We start from the raw sequence: 24,338 nt of genomic DNA, 5'->3' as shown, positions 1-24,338 counted from the left end.
CAAACCTCCAGTTACAAAATAAATGAGTCACAGGTATGAAAATACAGTGTGAGGAATAATCACTAACTAGGTGACACCTTTGTGTGCTGACAGATGACAAATAGACTTTATCATGATGATCATTCTGATATGTATAGAAAGAGCAAATCGCTGTGCTGTGCACCAGGAAATAACATAGCCTTGTAGGTGAATTACGAAAACAAGCAGGAACCTGTGGGGCACTCCCGGGCACAAAAGCCTTTCCATGTCCCCCGTTTCTTGTTTGTAGGAAATAGGCTTCATCCAGCCTCCTTGACCTTCCAAAGGTCAGATTCAAATAGTTGTTAATCAGGAAAGGGAGGGGATGCAGAAGCAAGGGAGGGGCAGTCAAGAAAGTGTAGTGCAGCCTTGGGGCAGGTCCTGGTTCCCCCTCAAAGGATACACATAACAATATATCTTTGAGCTCTTCTGTAGGAACTCCCCCACCCAGCCAGCTTCAGGCTGAGCACCAGATCCCTGGAGCCCTGCCCTGTTACCTCAACACCAACCAATCAGAAGAAAGGCACACACCCTGCAGCCCCCATCCCGAATTTTGCCTATGAAAACTTCTCCCCCAGAACCATCAGGGAATTCGGGTTTTTTGAGCACGAGCCACCCGTTCTCCCTGCTTGGCCCCGCACCAAACCTTCTTCTGCTCCCAACTCTGACTCTTCCGTTGGTCTGTCCTCTCTGTGTTTCGGGCAGATGAACTTTTTGGTTGGTTTGGCCTCACTGGGCATCGGGCACACAAACTTGCATTCGGTAACGATTGCACTTCAAAGACAAACTCAGAGAAAAGAGATCAGATTTGTGGTTACAGGGTGGAGGGAGTGTGTGCCAAAGATTGAACGAGAGGCTCAAAAGGCACAAAATTCCAGCTACAAGATAAATAAGTGCCAGGAATACAATGTACAACGTGATCAATGTAATTAACACTGCTGTGCGTCATATATGTTATGTATTTTGAGAGAGTAAAACCCTGAGTTCTCGCCACAAAGAAACAAATGTTTTTCTATCTTTTTAATGTTGCATCTCTGTGAGATGCTGGATGTTCACTAAACTTACTGTGGTCATTTCATGATGTGTGTAAGTCAAATCATTATGCTGTATGCCTTAGACGTATACAGTGCTGTATCTCAACAATACTGGAAGGAAAAACAGAAAGAAAATTAAAAAAGAAACGATACACTGCCAACGTCATTCCTGAGCCAGGCTGGCAGACAGTTTATGTGAGTGGACAGTATCTGGGCTTAGCTGGTGGGGTCACTGCTGTCTCACTGTCACTGGTCATCCTCTTCCCTCCAAGACACCTATGGCTCATAACCACTCAGGTCCTCAAACCCCGGTCTGGACAGCCTAAGTCATTGCTTGAATCCAGTCACCCAGCCAGGAGACTTATTCAAGTTACTTCTCAACCCAAGAATTTTCAAGAAATACGTTGCTTGCTCATCACAGGTGAAACTGAAACCAGGCAACTTACGTTGGGGCTTGGACCCACGTTCTTTTAACTGAGATCACACACCTGGTCTCTGGACTTAATGAAGCTCAGGCTCTGGATGTCTCATCGCAGAACGAATTCAGTGAGAGACAAGGTAAGAAGTAAGAAGTGGGTTTATTTAGAGAGAACACACTCCAAAGACAGAGTGTGGGCCATCTCAGAAGGCAAGAGTGGCCCCAGGGTATGGGGTTGTCAGGTTTTATAGGGCTGGGTAATTTCATAGGCTAAGGAGAGGGAGGAGAATTCCAGCTGTTTTGGGGAAGGGGTGGGGATTTCCAGGAATTGGGCCACTGCCCACTTTTTGACCTTTATGGTCGGCCTTGGAACTGTCATGGCGCCTGGGGGTGTGTCATTTAGCGTGCTGATGTGTTACAGTGAGTGTATACTGAGGCTCAAGGTCTAGTGGAAGTCGACTTGTCTGCCATCTTGGACCCATTTGGTTCTAATCAGTTTATGTCCTGTCCTCGGACGATGTCATTCTTTCAAAGGTTTTGCCCTACCCACTTCCCTCCTATTTCAAAACTAGCACGAGCCTTTCCCTGGATGCTCTGTGGGCAAGACCCAAACTAGTGCTGCATTATCAAGCTCATCCACTGGGTTCTCGTAGAGATTTAAACATTGTTCAGACCACTTGAAATGCTGGCTGAGATGCCCGTGAAAGGTATTTGTCCTTTTCTCAATTTTAAAGTATGAGCAATTCACTCCTCTAACCCCTATTGTGATGCAAGTTTTCTAAGTGCTTGAAAAGTTTAGGTTTTAGTGGATTACAAAGTCCCTGGCATTTTCACTGAAATTCCAACATTTCGATTTTCTTCTGGTTATCATATCATTTTTAAACTTGCAAATGTTCAACAGCACTGCCCAGCTCAGACCTGCACAGGACACTGGCAAAACGGGAGCCCACAATGTCAAAGGCAAGACACGCTGGCTGTTGAACCTACTGACAAGGGCAGGAGGCCTTGCTGCCCCGCAGGGCACAGGTGGGCCATCTCTGGACACAGGGAGCCCCAAACAGTGATGCCCCCGAGAAAGAGACGCGGCAGCTTTCATGCTTTTCACAAATGAATTGTTTACCGTTCTCTTGGTGGGAATGTAAGTTGGTGCAGCCACTATGGAAAACAGTATGGAGGTTCCTCAGAAAACTAAAAATAGAACTACCATATGATCCAGCAATCCCACTCCTGCCTGGGCATATATCCAGAGAAAACCATAATTCAAAAAGACACATGTACCCCAGTGTTCACTGCAGCACTATTTACAATAGCCAAGACATGGAAACAACCTAAACATCCATCGACAGATGAATGGATGAAGAAGATGTGGTCCATGTATACAATGGAATACTACTCAGCCATAAAAAGGAACGACATAATGCCATTTGCAGCAACATGGGTGCAACTAGAGATTATCATACTAAGTGAAGTTAAGTCAGAAAGAGAAAGACAAATACCATATGATATCACTTACACATGGAACCTAAAATATGACACAAATGAACATATCTATGAAACAGAAACAGAATCAGGGACATAGAGAATAGGCTGGTCGTTGCCAAGGCGGGGGGCTGGGGGGTGATGGGGGAGGGATGGATTGGGAGTTTGGGATTAGCTGGTGCAAACTATTATATACAGGACAGATAAACAAAAAGGTCCTTCTGTAGAGCACGGGGAACTATATTCAGTATCCTGTGATAAGCCATAATGGAAAAGAATATGAAAAAGAATGTATGTATATGTATAAGTGAATCACTTTGCTGTACAGCAGAAATTAACACAACATTGTAAATCAACTATACTTCAATAAAAAATAAATTAAAAAGAAAAAAAAAAAACTCACCAAAATGTACTTTTAAAATGGGGCCATTTGGGACTTCCCCAGTGGTCCGGTGGTTAAGAATCTGCCTTGCAATGCAGGGGACGCGGGTTCAATCCCTGGTCGGGGAACTAAGATCCCACATGCTGTGGGGCAATGAAGCCCGTGCCACAACTACTGAGCCCGCCCGCCTCGACTACAGAGAAGCCCGAACGCCGCAGTGAAGAGCCCGAGCACCACAATGAAAGATCCCGCATGTCGCAACAAAGATCCCATGTGCCACAACTAAGACCCAACGCAGCCAAAAATAAAATAAATAAATAAAAATTTTTTCTAAAAAAAAAAATAAAATGGGGGCATTTGATCATATGTAAACTAGACCTCATTAAAGTAGATCCCGAAAAATGCTGGTCAAGAAAACAGTTGTTTATCATCATCGTAAACTGCAAGCTGGATAACCCGCACCTGCATGTCAGAGAGCTGACTGTAATAGTGAAAACGCTTCATTTCTCTCTGGGCCCCAGTTTCCCCCACGTGATATGTGACGTGGACACTCTTTGATCTGAGCTGCTGGAAATGAGTTCAAGGCCATGGGGTCTTAGGCCGCAATCCCTATTTTATCTCCATGGAACTGGAGTTTAGGAAGTCTGAAAAGGGACACCAAAATCAAGGCTCTGAAAATGTTGCTGCTTCTTTTTCCCCCGGCCGCACCATGCACCTTGTGGGATCTTAGTTCCCGGACCAGGGATTGAACCCGGGGCCCCAGCAGTGAGAGCTCAGAGTCCTAACCACAGGACCGCCCAGGAAGTCCCAAATTTTGCTTTTCTTTCCCCAAGGATTCCTTTTTCTTGCAACCACGATGACATCATAATTATGTTGTGAATGGTGCCTCTTCTGACCACAAAATTGGCAAATTGTATCGACCATAGTCAGATGGAAAAAAACACGAATGGGGACTTCCCTGGTGGTCCAGTGGTTAGGACTCGGCGCTCTCACTGCTGGGACCCCGGGTTCAATCCCTGGTCCGGGAACTAAGATCCCACATGCCACGTGGCAGGAAGGAAGGAAGGGAAGAAGGGAGAAAGGAAGAAAAGTGACTTGGGGACTTGGTGGACGAATGAGCAGAATCGAGCAGATTCCGAGAGGACAGCTCAGTCTCACGGCCCAGCTTGGGGAAGGATGAGGGTCCAGCACAGACAGAGGGAGGAGCTTCTGGAACAAAAGCTGAGCCAACATGCTTGACCCTCCAGCCAAGGGAGGGGGATGGGAGGAGAGCAGGGCAGCAGAGCCAGAGGTTCAGGGGAAACACAAGAGCTCACACCTACCAGGGACCTGCTGCTGTCTTACATGACTTAACCCATTTCCTCCTCAAAATGACCCACGATGATGCCACTACTGTCCCATCTTAGAGATGGTCAGACTGAGGCCCGGCAAAGTTTACTCATGAGCCTGGTGTCCCAGAGCTAGTAAGTGACAGAGTCAGGCAGCCTGGTTCCAAGTCCCGCTGCGGTTAACTCGCCTCTGCCTGTCCAGAAGTCCGAACCCAGGCACACAGATTTTGTTGAGCAGCTACCATGCTCCAGGCATTGTTTTAAGCACTGGAGCCATGAACAAGATAGATTAGACAGCTCCTCTAGGGAGCTGACATTCCAGGATGAGAGAAGGCAATAAAGAAGTAAACGAAGATCATGTCGGCAGTGATACGGGTCACGGAAACAAATCAGGAGAAGAAGTGAGAGACACGCTTGGTGAAGGGTTAGGGAGGTCAGAGAGGCCTCCTCCAGGATGTGACATTGGAGCCGAGACTGACCAGCCACTCAGAGCCTGAGGGGAGAGCTTGCCAGGAAGAGGGAAGAAACAGCCAGTGCAAAGGCCGTGAGGCAGACGGAACGTGGGGAGGAGCTTGGAGATGCGGTCAGAGCCAGCACGGGGGAGATCGCAGGCGTCTGCAGCCTTGGCAACCACACATTCTCGGCCGGTGGAGCCTCGTGTCCAACAGCTGCATCGATGACTGACACCCCAACCACATCTCTCGGTTGCCTCGTCCACCTTCACGCACAGAGGTCCTTTGTCAGCTCCAGAGGGACGAGAACTATCGAGACTCTAATCTGCGCCTCCTTCGACCACCTCCTTCCCTCTTCGTGGCAAAGCCAGCCCAGGCCTTGAAGGACACTCTTGGCAAATTCACCTCTACTTCCCAGCCCTTAACGATAAGGCCCTAGAGCGGGAGCACGTTGATTCGGCCGCTCGCTAACTCTGGGCGAGTCACTACCTTGACCCCCTCATCTGGGAAAGAAGAGAAGCGCCAGGTGGCGGCACGGACCGAGCGGGGCGACGCCCAGAGCCTGGTGCCTTGCGAGCACCGCAAGGCTTAGTTACTGTCACAGCTGTTGGGTTGATTCAAATACAGCTGTTGGCCCGGCGTGCACGGGCCACGTAGAGGTTTCCTGGGGTTTGTCCCTGGACCCCGTTCCTCCTTCCATGAGTTATATCACTTAGACCTTTCCGTAGACAGAGTAGCGAATTCACTCTGGCAATTCAGATGGATGTTGCTTTCTCATAACAATAACGAAAATAACCATAGCTAACGTTTATCTGCGTCTATGGCGCGCCAGGCTCTGTGCTAATGCTTACACAGCTAATTCTTCATTTAACCCTCACAACATCCTATGAGGTGGGTGCTGCCATTGCCCCCCTGCAGAAGATGAAAGCAAACCTCCGAGGAATGAGGTGGCCCGTCCCGGGCCATACAGGGGGGAATAGTAGAGCTGGGATTTGAACCCAAGTCATGCGGCACCAGAGCCTGCCCTCTTAGGCAGGACGCTTAATCTTCAAGGCAACAAGCGTCTCATGAGTAGGTGCTGCGTTTCAGACTACGTTAGGAGCAGAGGCACAGATATGTGTAGTAGAATGGCTAATTATAGTATTATGGGTGTAGTACAAATTATATGTGTAGCAGTAATGTCTCTGGGTTGAATCGTGTCCCCCCAGATTTCATGTCATTCCAGAACCTGTGAACGTGACTTTATTTGGAAATAGGGTCTTTTCAGACGTAATCAAGTGGAGATGAGGTCATACTGGATTAAGGTGGGCCTTAACGCCAATGACTGGTGTCCTTACAAGAAGAGGGAGGTTTAGACACACACGCAGGGAGGTATGTGAACTGTGGAGGTGGACGGTGCAGGGCTGAGGCTGCAAACCAAGGGCTGCTGGCAGAGTCACCAGAAACAGGAGAGACGCCTGGAACGACTCCCCTCCGGAGCCTCCAGCAGGACCAGCCCCGCCCGTGCCTCGATTTAACACTTCCCGCCTCTCAATTCTGAGAGGATAAATATGACTAGTGGCCTATTTGAGGCCACTAATTTTTCTTATAAGTCTGGTTGATTGACTACATTGTGCTAGTTTCAGGTGTACAGCAAAATGATTCAGTTATACATATATATATTCTTTTTCATATTCTTTTCCATCAGGGTTTATCCCAGGATATTGAATACAGTTCCCTGTGCTCTACAGTAGGACCTTGCTGTTTATCCATCCTATATATAATAGTTTGCATCTGCTCATCCCAACTCCAAATCCATCCCTCCCCCACCTCCCCTCCCCCTTGGCAACCACAAGTCTGTTCTCTACGTCTGTGAGTCTGTTCATAAGTTCATTTGTGTCATATTTTCGATCCCACATATAAGTGACAGCATATGGTATTTGTCTTTCTCTGTCTGGCTTACTTCACTTAGTACGATCATCTCTAGGTCCATCCGTGTTGCTGCAAATGGCACTATTTCATTCTTTTTTTTTTTTCCCACACGTGGGAACTGAGATCCCACATGTGCAGCATGTGGGATCTTAGTTCCCCGACAAGGGACCGAGCCCGCACCCCCTGCAGTGGGAGCGCGGAATCTTAACCACTGGACCGCTAGGGAAGTCCCAATATTTCATTCTTTTTCACACAGGCCACCTAATCTGTAGTAATTTGCTGCGGCAGCCGAGCACACTAATAAAAGGGAGACAATAGAAAAGACAGTTTCTCAAGTCACCCTTAGCCCGTTTGGCAATAAGCGTTCTTTCTGAAAGTCATGGTTCCCCACTGGCGGTGAGTAGGCAGGGAAAAGCCCGTGATGAATCAATCCCTGGCCTCACAGGAAGCTTGCTTTCCTGTCAACAAAGCACAGAGTGAAAAGCCGTCAACCTTGGGCCAGAGGGCTGTCTGCCTGGCCACTGTCACAAGGCTCCGATGGAGAGAATATTTTCATCCAAGGAAGGATGAGCAGAGCCCACCCAGCTGTATTTGCCTCTGGTCCCCGAGATGCCCCTTCCGCTCAGGCGGACAGCGTGCCGGTGGGGACAGCTCATAAGAAGAACCCCAAGGCTCACAAATCTCGGTTTAAATAATGGGCCAGATATTTCCCCACAAACCCTCGACACGAAAAGCAGAAGTTCTTGAGCACTTGGCAACCCAGTTCCCTTTGAGGATCTGTTAAATGCTCTGCATTGACTCTCAACCCGAGGGAGAAAAAAAAAAAATCTGACATGCAAAATTTGGGGTGACATTTCAAAGCACCCTGAACTCCTGAAGCCCATTTACTGATGAACAAATACTTCTGAATGGCCCACTAGGTGCCGGGCACCGTGTTAGGAATACAAGGGTGGAAGAAGAGACAAGGCATTTTTCTTCCTGAAGCCCAGAGCTAGAAGGGCAGTGTATACTTTCCTGTGGCTGCCATAACAAACTACCAGAAGCTGGGTGGCTTACAAGGATAGAAATGTATTCTCTCACAATTCAGGAGGCGAGAAGTCTGAAACCAAGATGGCAGCAGGGTTGGTTCCTTCCGGAGGCTCAGAGGAAGAGTCCGTTCCAGGCCTCCCTCCAGCTCCTGGTGGTGTCTTTGGCTTGCAGGCACATCACCTTCTCTGCTGCATGTCCCTCTGTGTCCCCTCCTCTTTTTACAAGGACACCGGTCGTTGGATTTAGGACCACTCTAAACCAAGTAGGATATCACAGAGGTCTTTAACTAATGACATTTGCAAGGACCCTATTTCCAAATAAGGTCATGTTCTGAGGCTCTGCGTAGACATGAATTTGGGGGTGACGCTATTGAACCCAACACAGGTGGTTAAGCAGTCACCATGGAGAGCAGCAAAGGTATACCTGAGGCATCCAGGAAAGGGTTCCTGAGGACCTCCTGTGGAATTAGGAACCAGATGGTGAGTAGAAACTAAAACAGGAGTAGCGGAAAGTGCATCAAGAAGAACTAATCACTATACGTATCAACGCGATAGATAACCACCAAGGACCTACTGTACAGCACAGGGAACTCTGCTCAACATTCTGTAAGAACCTGTGCAGGAAAAGAATCTGAAAAAGAATGGGTATACGTATAACTGAATCAGTTTGCTGCACACCTGAAATTAACACCACATTGTAAATCAACTATACTCTAATATAAAATAAAAATTAAACTTAAAGAAGAAGAAGAACTAATCACATAGGTGAGGCCCAGAGGGAGGCAAGAGCTGAAGAAGCGTTCGGACAGGCGGGGCCGTGCAGAGGACGGTGCGCAGGGTGGGCCGGGCTTGGGCGCTGCTCTTCGGAGTCTGGAATTTGTTCTTAGGGTCACCAAATGCCTTTGAAGGACTGGAAGCAGAGAAGGGCTTCTAGAAAGTTCACCTTGGCTGAGGTGAGGAGGATGGATTGGAGAGGGTGAGACCGGACGCAGGGACACCAAGGGTCCCTATCTCAGGGGAAAGCTCCCGGCTTAAGGATGCAAGTGGCTGAAACTCCAGAGACACCCCATGTGTTGTCCTAACAGCCGGTTGGGATGATTCCCATGGAGCCAACAGGAGGGGTTTAACCCAGGCAGGTGGGATCTGAGCGGGCCAGTCAGATCAACGTCAGCCCAAGAAGAAAACCGATCTAAAATATTCATAAAACTTTGGCCAGTTCAGATATACACCTCCTCCCCTTTTGTGGTCCCTTAGCGTTAAGTGCGCCTTAAATGGACCAGTAAGTCCTGTCCGCTCACAGATAAGTAAGTCCTTTGGCCTTCATGTGCCCCACTGACTTTCAGTCACTCTTCAAGGGCACCTTCTCCCTTCAACCCCCAGGCTGGGGTCCACACCCTCTCCACAGACTCCAAAAATTCCTGATGCAGCCTCTCGGACTCGACTGTAATCTGTACTTTCCTTTCAACCTGTCTCCACTACGAGAGCTTGAGGGCAAGGATTGTTATTTGTTCACCTTTGTGTTCCCAGCTCCTAATACACACACACACACACACACACACACACAGACACTCACACAATAAGCATTATCAGAATTCCCTGGCAGTCCAGCAGTTAGGACTCAGCGCTCTCATTGCCGGGGCCCCAGGTTCGATCCCTGACCAGGGAACTAAGATCCCAACAAGCTGTGCAGCATGGCCAGAAAAAGAACAGTTATCGTATGGACAGAGGGATGGATGCATGCACGGATGGATGGACTCCTGCATGACGCTGTACTGGCTTCGAACCAAATTCATCAATCAATTAATTATATCAACATGGACCCATCAATTGCTCTTAAGGGCTCTATGCGGCCCCCTCCCCCCAAAAGAGTCAGGATGAAATATCCAAAGAGATGCCGGCTTGACATCTCAGACTCACCTCATTCCTTCTGCAGCCATCTTATCAAGGTTGGCAGTGTCCTTCGTTTCTGCCCAGTTTGCTCCCAGGTCACCCCACCCCATGTCATCTGCCAAAATGATCACGAAATTCGGTTTCTGTTCTCTTGTTTCCCCACTGAAGCTAAAATCCACGAGAGGATAAAGACATCCCAGGAAACTCACCCCCACCAACAGAACCTTTAGGAAAGGGCAGGCCATGGCGATCAGGGGAGGTTTCCAACTGTGTGCAGTGATGCAGTGGTGGAGTTTCCAAGAAGATGCTCGTGGTGATGGTGATGGTGGTGATGCCTACAGGGATGGTGGGCGCTACAGAAATGAGGCCCGCGTCTGGAATCCTAATTCACGAGAGTCGGGAAACTCACGACCCTGAACTTGACTTTCTCCAGCGCAGCCCCGTAAGGTGACGGGTCGTGTGCAGCAATCAGACCTCGGTGTCAACAACTGCTCCCTGGCCACTTAGGAGATGACCCCTCTGTGCTCAGAGATGTGAGAGCCGGAGCTCGAGCCTTGCATCTATTCGGGGCTCCAGCTGGCAAGTGCGGGATAAGTTTTCACATCTGCAGAACACCTGGACGGTCTAGAAGCCACAGTCAGTCCCAGTCGAGTTTCTGAGTTCCAGATGGTTGAAGGCTTCATGTGTCTGTAAGGTTTCCTGAAAGAACAGAAATTGACAAGAAAACAGAGTTGAAACTGCCGGTGCAGCTGTGTTTTACTCAGTAGCTTAGGAAATAATCACTTTTCCATGCCGACAGATGTTCTCCTTCTTATTCGACTACTGAACGGGTTCATCGCTTTCTCCACCGGAGAAAGAGTGATGCTAATATTTGCAATAGACCTACAATTACAGGGTTGGAAGCAACAGTAGAGATGCTCTCTCATAACCCGCTCACCGTATAGAGGAGCATATACCGAGGCCCCGTGTTCCGGGTGGAGGGGCAAAGGGACCAGCACCGCAGCACTCTGTGAAGTCCCAGCGCACCCCACCTCCTACCTCACTGTGCTTCTCTGATTCACAAGAAATTCCCAAACTAAGCGCGACCATGTCAAAACCCACAGGGATTCTAGAAGAAAGGGTGAGACCCTTATTACCTTATTACCAAGACATGATTTTTTCTAACAGTCATGCTGTAAACTAGCATTTCTATATAAAATTCTTTTTCTTTCTTTTTGGCCGCACCTTAGTTCCCTGGCCAGGGATTGAACCTGGGCCCTCGGCAGTGAGAGTGCTGAGTCCTAACCACTGGACAATAAAGGAGCAGTCTGTTTTTGTTTTTGCTTTTTTGCCACACCGTGTGGCATGAGGGATCTTAGTACCTGTACCAGGGATTGAACACAGGCCCCCTGCAGTGGGAGCTCGGAGTCTTAAACACTGGACCACCAGGGAAGTCCCTCTATATAAAATTCTTGATAGAAATTAATTGGGAAGAAAAGGAAAGGAAAAAAAATCAGTTAATGGTAGAATCTAGGTGGACAGTCTAGGGAGCTCACTGTAGAACTCTTTCCATTTTGCTGTATGTTTGAAATGTTTCATAATAAAATGTTAGGAAAAAATGTCCAAAAAATGTTTAACGGAAATGTGTCCCTTTACATCTTGACAATGTAATTTTTAATAAGAAAATCTTAAGACATGCTCAACCGGTGCTTCTCACATTTAGATGTACATACAAATCAGCTGGAGATTTTATTAAAATGTAGATTCAGTAGGTGAGGCTGGGACCTGGGGTCTGTATTTCTAACGTAGCCGTTAGATTACATTTTGAGGAGCAAGATGCTTAGTTAAAAATATCCAGATTCTGGTCCGAGACGAAAACTAACGTAACTGGAGGTGATTAACCTAACTGATACTTAACCTAACTAGAGACCTAACTAGAGATGATTCAGCTTCAGTGGAAAAACACAAAACAATAAATCAGGTTGAGTTCTGAAAGACAGAAATGGAAGGTTATGCTTTCAACTGCAGGTTGCAAATGGAAACACAGAATATATAAAACCGTATTTTATCCCTAGTTCACCTAAAAGCCCTAAACTGACTAGGCTAGTAAAGAGACAGAGACTTGAAATTCTGGATCAGATTTTAAAAACCTCCGTGGAACACCCAACCCATTAAAGGAGAACCAAGTTATTATAATATACAAAGACGCGGGACTTCCCTGGTGGTGCAGTGGTTAAGACTCCGCACTCCCAATGCAGGGGGCCCAGGTTCAATCCCCAGTCAGGGATCTAGATCCCACATGCATGCTGCAACTAAGAGTTCGCATGCCACAACTAAGGAGCCCGCCAGCCACAACTAAGGAGCCCGCCTGCCGCAACTAAGACGCAGCACAACCAAATAAATAAATAAATAAATAAATGAACAGTCGCATTCTTCAAAAAATAACAGTAATACTAATATATAAGGTGCTAGTAGGGCTGGGGTTGTGACAGATGCCATTTCCAGTTGTGTACCCCTGCCCTTGAGGAAGGAATGCACATCCGACCAAGCCGGCCAGCCAACCCAGATGGACGGGAGTGGTTGGAGGTATGTAAGTTCTGGAAGATCCAGATAAACTCGGAAGGATAGGCAGCTATGCACTTAATCAAAATAAAAGGAATTCCGAGTCAACAGTCATGGTCATCTGGAGGGCAATGAATCAATTGTTCAGCAACGCGAATTCTTCTGTTTTCCAAAAGGAAAGTTATTATTTCAAACTCAATTAGATTCAACTGGTATTTGTTGATCTTGAGGCCCCAAAGACTTCTCCCTTTCTAGAAGAAAGAGGCTTTGCACAAGCAGGGTGCCTAACAAACACTTGTTGACCTGCCTTATTCTACTGGCTTCTGACCATGAGCAACAGTTGCAGGAAGCTTTTCTTCCTAAAGCTACTTAGCTTGGAACACTAGAGCGGCCTCATTCTTCACCCATAATCCACTTCAGAATGACCCAACACAAAACGCCCCGGGGGGGGAGAAAAACCCACTTAAGAAGGAAGTTAAAATTAAGGTGGGAACATAAGTAAGCAGATTGTTTTTCTTAAGAATTCTGTGGATAAAACATTCCTCTGAGGTTTTCAAAGAGAATCATTAATACTTAAAATTTTTATGGCATGGAAATAAGCTAATTTAGCCAGTACACCATTGCCCCAGCCTTCACGCCCACACCTGCAGGGAGACATTTAATCCCCCCCCACTTACTGTTTTTAACTAAAGGGAAAAAGCAAGGCAGACATTCAAAGAATGGACTTCAGGCCACGGGCCTTGATTAAGACCCAAGCTGACATTATGGAAAACAGTATGAGGTTCCTCAGATTAAAACTGGACCAAACATATGATCCAGCAGTCCCACTGCTGGGTATATATCCAAAGGAAATGAAATGAGTATCTTGCCGAGCTACTGGCACCCCCATGTTCATTGTAGCATTATTCACAAGAGCCCAAGTACCCAGTGATGGGTGAATAGGTAAAGAAAATGTGCTGTGTGCATTGTACACACATAATGGAATTATTGGGCCTTTAAAAAGAAGGACGTTCTTCTCCATTCGTAACAACCTGGATGAACCTGGCGGGTACCGTGTGAGATGAAACAAGCCAGGCACAGACAGACAAACGCCACATGATCTCACTCACATGTGGCGTCTAAACAGCAGAGCCCACAAGAGCAGCGAGCAGAGCGATGGCTGCCAGGGCCGGGGGGTGGGGGAGATGGAAGGGAGTTTGTCAACGTACAAACCACCAGTTACGTAGAATCAATCGCTTCTGGGACTCCCCTGGCGGTCCAGTGGCTAAGACGCCGCTTCCAATGCACGGGGCCCAGGTTCGATCCCCGGTCAGGGAACTAGATCCCACATGCCTGCCACAGCCAAGAGTTCGCATGCCACAACTAAGGATCCCACGTGCCACAACGAATATCTCACGCGGGGCAACAAAGATCCCACGTGCCGCAACTAAGACCCGGCACAGCCAAATAAGTAAATAAATATAAAAAAAAAAAAAAAGAATCAATTACTTCTGAGGATCTAATGTATAGCACAGTGACAGGATCTAATGTATAGCATGGTGACCAGAGTTCGTAAAACTGTATTACGTAGTTGAAATTTTGCAAAGAAAGTAGATCTTCAATGTTTCCACCACCAAAAAATTTATAAGGTAACTATGTACGGTGACGGGTGTGTTAAATTAGCTTGATTGTGGTCATTTTATAATGTGTATGTATATCAAAACATCACGTTGTATATAATTTTTATTTGTCGATCCTACTTCAATAAGGCTGGGTCGTTGTGCTTTTTTTTTTTTTTTTTAAAGATCCAAGATCTTTTTTAAAGCTCTTTTTTTAAAGACTACCGGCTCAGTGTCTTATCTGCGGTTACTTTCCCAAACTTTCTTTACACGTCACACTCCCCATCTCAGAAGGGAGAGTGGGGACTTCCCTGGGGGTCCAGTGGTTAAGAATCTGCCTTCCAATGCAGGGGACACGGGTTCGATCCCTGGTCGGGGAACTAAGATCCCACAAGGCGCGGGGCGACTAGGCCCATGTGCCACAACTAGAGAGCCCGCGCGCTGCAACTAAGACCCGACACAGCCAAATAAATAAAAGAAGGGAGAGTGGACACAGGCAAGGAGCACTCCTGGGGGCTTAGGAAGAAGGGGGAGCATTTGACAAATAAAGCCTTCGCCGCTCCTTCCACTGGGCTGGAAGGTAACCAACCACCTACTCAACAAACACGCCCAAGGAAGGGCCATCTGAGCTCACTGGGATAGGTTTTGCTGAGCACAGCACCAACCCCGCCCGTGTCCTCAGGAGCTCCGGCTGCCAATCAGCTCTGCGATGGTCTGTGCCCTTTTCCACGACCCCGCCGTAAAGCAAGGCCGCTGGGCCTGCTAACGTCTGGCCTCCCTTTGGGTTCCGGGCTTGCTGATGGGGAAGGGTACTCATCACGGAAACGGCTCACAGGCGGGCTGTGGGCCTCGGAAAGGAGGAGCTGCCCTGAAGATGTGCTCTGCAGGCTGCACACCCGGGCCGGCTGCCCAATACCTGACCCTGGCTCCCCGTGGGCCCCCCGTGGCCAAGCAGCCCGCAAGAGCGCCTTGCAAACAGCTGAAGCAACAAGACAGTGGAGCAGACCTTTCTGGCAGAGCGCTCTGTTGGTTTTCCAAAGACAAAGCTTCGGATGAGCGAAGGCCAAGAAAGACAAAGGCGCAGAGGGAGTGTGATCTCTGGTTGCAGAGTTCTGTGGTTTCACCCGCCCAGTCGGACCACAGTCACTGGGGGCGCTGGCTGCAGCCAGGAGTCACGCGGGGGTCCCAGGGCACCAGCTGCCCACGTCTGTCGGAAATGATCCCCGCCCCCCCGCCGCAAACCCCGTGCCTTCAGTCATCCATCCGGCGAACGGGGACCGAGGCACAGGTCTCGATCTGGGCGCTGTGCGTTCAGCAGTGAATGACACACAGAGCCCACTGCCTTCCTGCCACTTACCTGCTGGGGGGAGGAGGGGAAGACGTGGACCCAGGAAACGCATCAGGGAGAAAAATCACCACAGGAAGGGGACTGGGGAGAGCGAGCCAGTGAGCAGGTGCGAGTTAAAGGAGAAGGGCGGGGACCACCTCACTGACAAGGTGATCTTGCTAGGTGGATCCAGGAGAGAAGGGGAGGAAGCTCTGCAGCTCTGGGAGGTTCAGTCGGGAAGGGATGCCGCGGGCAGAGAACCCAGCAGGGCGCAGGGCTGGGGCACGTGAGGGCAGCCGCGAAGCCGCAGGAGAAGCCTCGGAGTGAGGAAGGGCGAGGATTAGCTGGAATCGGGAGGAAGACAGCCTCTCCTGAGCCAGAGGATTCAGGCAAGAGCACCGAGCTCTGACTTTCAACGTAACAGAATCCCTCTGGCTGCTCTGCTGAGAGATTAAGAGTCCATTGTCACAGCCCAGGTGAGTCCAGGTGAGCCCAGGTGAGTCCAGGTGAGAGACAGTGCTGGAGTGAGGCAAGCCAAGCGCCCAGGGGCGCAGAACTTAAGGAGGCGGCGCTGCAGCTCAGGTGCCCTGACGGTAAGCGCAGCCCTGCCGGTGAGCACCTCCTTAAATTCTGCCTCGCCCTCATCCAAGCCCAAGGGCAGAGGAAAATCCGGTTACCGTGGTGGCCAATATCAGATGGTCATTTAACATCTGTGTGTAATAAACATCCTCAAGGCCCCTTCCCTTTGCCTCTAGACCCCAACATGTCAGTTTGGGGCTGGCCCAACTCGGAAAGATTTCTTAGAGCATATGTGCGGGGCCGCAGTCTTAGCTCAACAGAGGATGCACAGGAAATCTTTTTTCTGTCATCTTTTTTTCTTTTCATTTTATTGAGATATCTTTGACGTACAGCACCTGTGTAAGTCTAACGCACGCAGCGTAATGACTTGACACACATATATTGTGAAACGATGACCACAGTAAATTTAGTTACCAGCCATCATCTCGTAGAGACGCAAGGAAATGAGAGACAGAGAGAGAGACAGAGAAGAAAAACAAATGCTTTTTTCCTGTAGTGAGAACTTTGAGAATCTACTCTCCTAACAACTTGCAAATATTCCACACGGCAGGTTCATTCTAGTCATCCTGTTGTACGTTACGTCCCCCGACTCATTTATCTTCTAACTGGAGCAAAAGAAATCTTTGAATACCTCCATCCAAACTGGGAGAGCAATTCCACTTAGATAATTTTTTTAAAAATGTTAAGCTTGAAGACCTATAGCCACACCCTGTTGGGAATATCAACCTCTGTGACCCCAGGGATGCCAGGAAACTCATCCACAGGAACAGATGACATCCTGCCTGGCTTTAGGCTGGAACCACTTGCTGGGACTGTCCCAGAAGGAAGCCATGTGGCAAGAGCAACTTGGGAAATCAGAGGTGACATCACACCACGCATCTAAAACTCAGCAGCCCTGCAGAAATTATATCTGGGTCCTTGAACACAGGTCAGAAAAACAGAGAGAGCAGATGGGTCTCTGAATAACATCCTTCCTATAAAACTCCATCCTCCACTTGAGAAGAAAAATCATGAGGGGTGGGATCCAGTGAAAAGGGCTTACAGTCAATTACCTGAAATCCACTCCCTTAAAGCCTGTTTGCCAAATGTCTAAGGACTTTTTACAAAGTGGTGTTTACTATTACTTATTAAACTTTTTGTCATGAAAGTTGTCAAAATACAGAAGTTGAGAAACTCACACATACCTACCTAACATCTAGATTCAACAATTATCAACACAGGGCCAGCCTGGTTTTACCCGTCTCCCCTCCTACTTGTCTTTCCCTCATCCTCCACTTATACTGGATTATTTGGAAACAAATCTCAGATATCATGCAACTTCATCAACAAACATTTCTATGTAGCTCTCTAAATTATAAGAATTATTTTAAAATATAATCACAGGGACTTCCCAGGCAGTCCAGTGGGTAAGACTTCGCTTTCCAGTGCAGGGGGTGCAGGTTCGATCCCTGGTCAGGGAGCTAAGATCCCATATGCCTCGCGACCAAAAAACCAAGACATAAAGCAGAAGCAATATTGTAACAAATTCAATAAAGGCTTTAAAAAAAATTCAAAAATTAAAATAAAGTATAATTGCAATTCTAGTAAAGCCCCCTTTTTTAAATAAACAATCATTTGTTAGTATCATCAAAAATCCGATTGGGGCTTCTCTGGTGGCACAGTGGTTTAAGAATCTGCCTGTCAATGCCGGGGACATAGGTTCGAGCTCTGGTCCGGGAAGATTTCCACATGCCGCGGAGCAACTAAGCCCGTGCACCACAACTACTGAGCCTGCGCTATAGAGCCCGGGAGCCACAACTACTGAAGCCCACGTGCCTAGAGCCCATGCTCCACAGCAAGAGAAGCCACCACAAGGAGAAGCCCGTGCACCACAATGAAGAGTAGCCCCTGCTCACCGCGACTAGAGAAAGCCCGTGCACAGCAACAAAGACCCAACGCAGCCAAAAATAAATAAATAAATAAATTTGTGAAGAAAGAAAAAGAAGACTGATCGGGGTTCATGTGTCAAAGCTTCATTTTCTTCCTGTGTCATTTTTGCATGAGAAGAGGGAAAACTTTCTCTTAAACGCTACCTACTGTCTCTTCTGTTTTTGCAGATTTATCCTTTCCCCAGATCTGTTGCACCTCTACAAGGAAATATGTTAGATTCCATTATGGACTGAATGCTGGTGTCCTTTCCAAATTCCTGTGTTGGAGCCTTACCCCTCAATAGGATAGTATTTGGAGATGGGCCTTTGGGAGACAATCAGGGTTAGAGGAGGTCATCGAGGGGGAAGCCCTCCTGATGGGATTAGTGCCCTTATTTGAAGAGACAGGGGAGAGCTTTTTCTCTCTCTCTCTCTCTCTCTCTCCTCCCCAAGAACCAAATCAGCTGGCATCTTGATCTTAGACTTCCCAGCCTCCAGAACTGTGAGAAACAAAGTTCTGTGTGTAAGCCCCCAGTCTGTGGTATTTTGCTATGGCAGCCCAAGCCTGCTAAGAGAGATTCGAGCTAAGTTTGGTTTTTTTAAAATATATTTGTTTGTTTGTTTATGTTTGGCTGCGTTGGGTCTTTGTTGCTGCGCGCGGGCTTTCTCTAGTTGCCGCGAGAGGGGGCTGTTCTTCGTTGCGGTGCGCGGGCTTCTCATTGTGGTGGCTTCTCTTGTTGCGGAGCACAGGCCCTAGGTGTGCGGGCTTCAGTAGTTGTGGCACACGGGCTCAGCAGTTGTGGCACACGGGCTTAGTTGCTCCACTGCATGTGGGATCTTCCTGGACCAGGGCTCGAACCTGTGTCCCTTGTACTGGTGGGCGGATTCTTAACCACTGCGCCACCAGGGAAGTCCTCGAGCTAAGTTTTATCTGAGAACCTCTGTGGCTGAAGCAGGGGCAGAAGTAAGGATAAGACCAAAACTTGGGGGAAAAAAATGCTTAATTCAGGGAATTCCCTGGCAGTCCAGTGGTCCAGTGGTTAGGACTCTGTGCTCTCACTGCCATGGGCCGGGGTTCGATCCCCAGTTGGGGAACTAAGATCCCGCAAGCCATGCGGTCTTGCCAAAAAATAAATAAATAAATAAATAAAAGCTCAATTCAGTGAAGTAGTTACTTGGCAAATCTGCTTTTTGGAGAATTGGCTTTGGGGATGTGATGGCCTGTCTGCAGAAGAGTATGTGTCCAGGATTCAGAAGAGTCATTTCCTAGCTATGTGACTTTGGATAGGTTATGGAATTTCTCTGGGCCTCAGCTTCCCCACTTACCTGAAAAACAGAGCCATAGAAAAGTTCCTCCACCCCAAACCCAACATGAGGATGAAATAACCCAACACGAGTGCCTGCTCCCAATAAGTGCTCAGAGATGTGGACTCTTATTCTCCCCTCTCTCAACTGGCTTGAGGATAAGGAGATAACAAACATGAGAATGCTCTGAAAAAGTACCATATGCAAAGTCAAAGCGTTACTACAATTAATATTAAGCAAAACTGTTCCGAGTTAGATGGTGAGACCAGACGCCCTCCAGCTATTGGCTGACTCTTGGTCGTAACTGTCTGTCAGCATTCTTGGCTGTTGGATTCTGAACCCAGAAAACGTAAAAGATACAAACACTATGGTTACAACAAGGCCAAAGGGAAAGTGAAGAGTCATCCTGATTTGCATTTTCAAAGCTCCAAACTATAGTTCCTGGTCACACAATCCCATGGTTGTCGGTGCTGTTTTGGGAAAACCTGAGCTGGGTCCTTCTGTCCCAGGCAGACTCTGGTGACACCTAGCATGGTCCTTGGAGTACACTGCCTACCAGCAAATCTGGTTTTGGACAACGTAGCAGTACGAGGTCAAGATGTAGAGGGGCTGTGAGGGAAACCGTCCTTTGCTGATGATGCCAATTGAAAGTGGGAATTACGTAATACCATTTGCAGCCACATGGATGGACCTAGAGATTGTCATCCTGTGTGAAGTAAGCCAGACAGAGAAAGACAAATACCACATGATATCGCTTATATGTGAAATCTAAAAAAAAAAAAAGGGTACAAATGAACTTACCCATAACACAGAAATAGAGTCACACGTGTAGAAAACAAACTTATGGTTACCAGGGTAACAGGGGAAGGGATAAATTGGGAGATTGGGATTGACATATACACACTACTATATATAAAACAGATAACTAACAAGGACCTACCATACAGCACAGGGAACTCTACTCAATACTCTGTAACGGCCTATATGGGAAAAGAATCCGAAAAAGCACAGATATATGTATATGTATAACAGATTCACTTTGCTGTACATCTGAAACTAACACAACATTGTAAATCAACTATACTCCCATAAAAATTTTTTAAAAAAGAAAGTGGGAATTACATTTTAATATCAGAAACACCCAGAAGGATTACCTGTCCACGACACTGAGCTAACTGCTCCAACAAGAAAACACCACAACTCTAAGATGTGAATTCCATGAGGGAAGGGATGTCTATCTGCTTCACACACTGCATAATCCGGTTACCCAATCCAGGAAGCGTTCAACCCCTATTTGCCAAATGAGTGCATCTGACCTGAACCACTACGGCCGAGCCTCCATTCCACCCTGAAAACTCAGCTTCATCTCATCACTTCCCTAAATTCAGATGACCTTTCTCAGTTCCCCTGCCTCTGAGATTCTCACTTGCAAAAGCGCCCTTGCTGACGTGCTGCTTTAGGTGACAATCACATATGTGTCCTCTCTTAAAACTAGAGTAAACACTTTGAGAGTACGGACCACATCCTCTGAGGTGTGGTTTTGTGGCCTGGGAAACGACTGCATTCGCCAGTGCGCATGAGCGGGCTGTATGAGCAGAGGCTGTCCGGACAGAGGAGCAATGGACGTGGGATGGAAGGATGGATGGATGTTGACTGTACCCAGCCCCGCCCCAGATCCCTACTAAGCATCTGAGCTCAACACAGAGGCCAGAGCCCTCCACCGACCACAGCAGGGCAGGGTCCCTCCTTGCCTCAAACGCCTAACACAGTCCTGGAGCATCCTTCTAGCTTCCTTGCCTCATCCCGCTAGCCACCTGGAAATGCATGGATGCACTGCTCTGACAGGGTTAAAATAGAAGCTTGACAGTGTGTGTTGTTCCAGGGAGCAGCCGGACAGGCTGTGCGTGTTTAGACAAGATGGGGGAAGCTAGCATCTCCCTTTAGGCAAGAAACATAGCAGGAGAGCAGGTTTTCATTCCTTGGACTTTGAGGAACATGATGGGTGGGACGTCAACAATTATCCAAAGGAAGTCTGGTTTGGTGGGGACAAAACCCAGTGGTCCCACACCCAGCACTTTCCAAAACTTCATGACTCACGACCGTGCCATGAGTCTAATATGACATGTATTTGTTCCTGAAAGCAATGTGATTAAAATTACTTGGTTCCGAGAATTTTAATTTTTGTTTTGTTCTGTTTTTAGGACTCTTGCAACAGGCTTGAGATCATTTATAGAGGCCTCCTCAAGGCCATTGTTCTCTCTATTTCTTTCTTTATAAGCAGTGAGAAAATGACAAGACTACAGGAGCAGTAAACAATGGAGACAAAAAAGGACAAATGTCAGTGTTAACATCCAAGTAAAAGTTACTCCAGAGTGAACGCAATGCACACAGTGATACATCAACACTGCCCAGAATGGTAACCAGGCGTGAGAGAATTCAGATCACCAGAGGCCCCTGGTACCCTGGGTGGGGAGGTGACCTCCCTGTCCCCGAATCCAGCATACTCTCCCCCCACCACCACCTTCCTCTCATTCTCTTCATCCTTCACCCCTCCGCCTTGCCAGTGCTTGCAAGAACTTTCCTACCCATTCTAGGCCCACCGAGCTCCATCTTCCTCAACGCCCCCAGCCTCTTACACAGGTTAATTCAGTTAACCTAGCAACACAGCACTAAGCTCGCCACACAACTACCCTCTGAGGGAGTTATTATTATTATTATTATCATCCCCCTTTCGTGGATGAGCAGACTGAGCTGGAGAGAGGTTAATTCGCCCAAGGTGACACAGCTACCAGGGCAGACCTGGGGTTCCAAGTCGGGCCTTAGAGTCCATGTTCACGTGCATCTTAACATTTATAGCATCTTCCACCAAACCTCTCAATTACACAGCCCCCTCCCTTGCCTCTCACAGTCCAGTGTGGTGACCCTTGGGTTTGTTTTCTCTCTCCAGGGAGAACAGGGAACCACATCTTGCTTGTCCTCATACTAACATGGATCCTCCTCACTGGCCTGCGAATGTTTCTGCTTGGGTTCTCCACTAAAAGAATCTGGAAAAACAAAACACCCCTTCCGTATTAACTCAAGCTGCCATAGCAAAATACCATAGACTGGGTGGCTTAAAAAATAGGAATGTATTTTCTCCTGGTTCTGGTGGCCAGAAGTCTGAGATCAGGGTGCCGGCAAGGTCAGGCGCTAGTGAGAGCTCCCTTCCTGGCTTGTAGATGGCTGTCTTCTCACTGCACCCTCACATGGCCTTTCCTCAGTGTGTGCTCACAGAGAGAGACACGGAGAGACAGAGAGATTTCTCTCTCTTCCTCTTCTTATAAGGGCACGAATTCCATCATATGGGCCCCACCCTCATGACCTATCTAACCCTAATTCCTCCCAAAGGCCCCACCTCCAGATACTGTCACATTGCAGGGGGGAGGGGGGAGGGGCTTCAACATCTGAATGGTGAGGGGCACAAACATTCAGCCCCTAAAACCCTCACACAGAGTTAAGTTACCTTCATTGCTTCATCACAATTCTAAATAGCTGCAAAAGTTATCACATCAATTGTATCCATAAATGTTGACTTTTATAACAAAACTATTAAACCACGCTTTTCAATGTATCCCATGTCATATAAACACCAGAGCAATTGCAGGATCTTAGTTCCCTGACCAGGGATTGAATCCAGGCCCCAGCAGTGAAAGCGCCGAGTCCTAACCACTGGACCGTCAGGGAATTCCCACCATCATTCATTCAAAAATTACTTGAGAAGAGTTCTCATTAGGTTGGAAATTTTCTATCATTTCTCTCTTTTTTTCAAAACTGTATTTCCATTCTATCTCAATATACTAGACCTTTATGTTCAGAAGTAGTGAATTACCTTATCCTACTTTTCTGGAACACAGACTTTGTGTAGAAATTGAAATTTAATTGCTTATGCTTTGCTCCAAGTGTTAAAAAAAAAAAAAAATCTCTTCTGGGTCGAGCCACTATCATTACTACTGTAAGTAACTGTTTAGAATCAAACAACATATATTATCAATTTTGACAAATCATTATTAAGCACAAGGTAACTTTCTTGGAAATGCATCTTTAACAAGATGCACTTGGGAGATGGGACATATTGACTTGAAGAAAGGAGCTTTCCCTGACATAATATTTTGACCTTCCCCCCAGAGGTGTTTACAGCTAGAGCAGGGCACCCTAGTGAGATCTTGGCTCTGACTAAGCAAGAGAAGGCCCACCAGGCAGGAATAAAGGAACAGCAGGCCTGCCCCATGCTGAATTCTCAGACAAATCAGCTTCAGGGAAGAGCTGATGCTCTGAAAAGTGATTCCCCCAAAACTGTGCCTCAGAACAGATCTTCCCATTGGGAAATCTTCAAATTCTCCCCAAAACATGCATTTCTGTTTCCCTCAAACCATCAAATGTCAGTGTTGGGGGAAATCCTGTAAACCTCAAGATAAACCCAGCACCTCCACCTCGAGAGTCAGGATTCCTAGAGGGAAAAGTCTGTGAAGTTCCGTGCTGTCCGGAGAAGCAGATATTAACGTTTTAAAGCGAGAGTTTGAGTTCATCGAATACTCATGGTAAGACAGGCACGTGGTGCCGACACAGGGAAGGAGGAGAGCGGGCGGTGGGCAGGCTGTCCAGGCCTCCCTACGAGCCCCTCCAGGGCTCCCCCTCTGCCTTGGCTGCTCTCAGGACCCAGCCCTTAAAAGCGGGCTTATACTTCCCTGAGCTCCAGACAAGATTCCTTTCAGTCTACTTAGCCCAAGTTGAAGTTCTCACGGGCTGGTAAATGCAGGCAGCTTATTTGCAAGCCAGGGTCATATCTGCCTAGCAACCCAACATGCAGACTAGAAGGACTCGGAACGTCGACAGAGACCCGGCAGGCCAAGTCTGCACAAAGGAATCTGTTCTCATGCAAATGAGCCAAAACAGGAGGGCTAGAAAAGAGACAGCAGTGGGGACAGCTCTCGGGAGCCAATGCATTTCCAGAGATGTTGTGGGACTTTCTAAAGGCATCATTATAGCCTTGCCCCCTGTAAACGAAGGGCCCTAGGGGCTCTGCCGCCACTTGGGTTGCGACAGACACAACAGAAGAGGCTAAGAGGGGCGCTGAACCCTGAACTTAATTTCCTGATTTTTCT

At 47.7% G+C, this 24,338-nt stretch overlaps 1 protein-coding gene across 16 annotated transcripts in view; it reads right to left on the bottom strand.

Annotated features, from left to right (window-relative positions):
- The window catches only part of ARSG (arylsulfatase G), a 116,653-nt gene that overhangs the window by 60,590 nt on the left and 31,725 nt on the right, over positions 1–24,338 (bottom strand). For 11 of the 16 annotated variants that reach the window (XM_049702501.1, XM_049702498.1, XM_049702496.1 and 8 more), the window contains exon 2: positions 10,150–10,639. In XM_049702501.1, coding sequence (XP_049558458.1) covers positions 10,150–10,185 — 36 coding nt within the window. In that variant the 5' untranslated portion in view covers positions 10,186–10,639. Of the gene's footprint in view, positions 1–664; positions 782–9,967; positions 10,640–15,436; positions 17,644–20,351; positions 23,059–24,338 lie in introns of those variants that run through there. The other 5 variants (XM_049702502.1, XM_049702493.1, XM_004275414.4 and 2 more) reach the window with 5 other exon arrangements.

This window comes from Orcinus orca, chromosome 19 (assembly GCF_937001465.1).
Source record: "Orcinus orca chromosome 19, mOrcOrc1.1, whole genome shotgun sequence".
In the NCBI taxonomy this organism is placed as follows: domain Eukaryota; kingdom Metazoa; phylum Chordata; class Mammalia; order Artiodactyla; family Delphinidae; genus Orcinus; species Orcinus orca.
The sequence above is the reverse complement of the archived record's forward strand: the minus strand, read 5'-3'. Positions and strand labels throughout refer to the sequence as shown.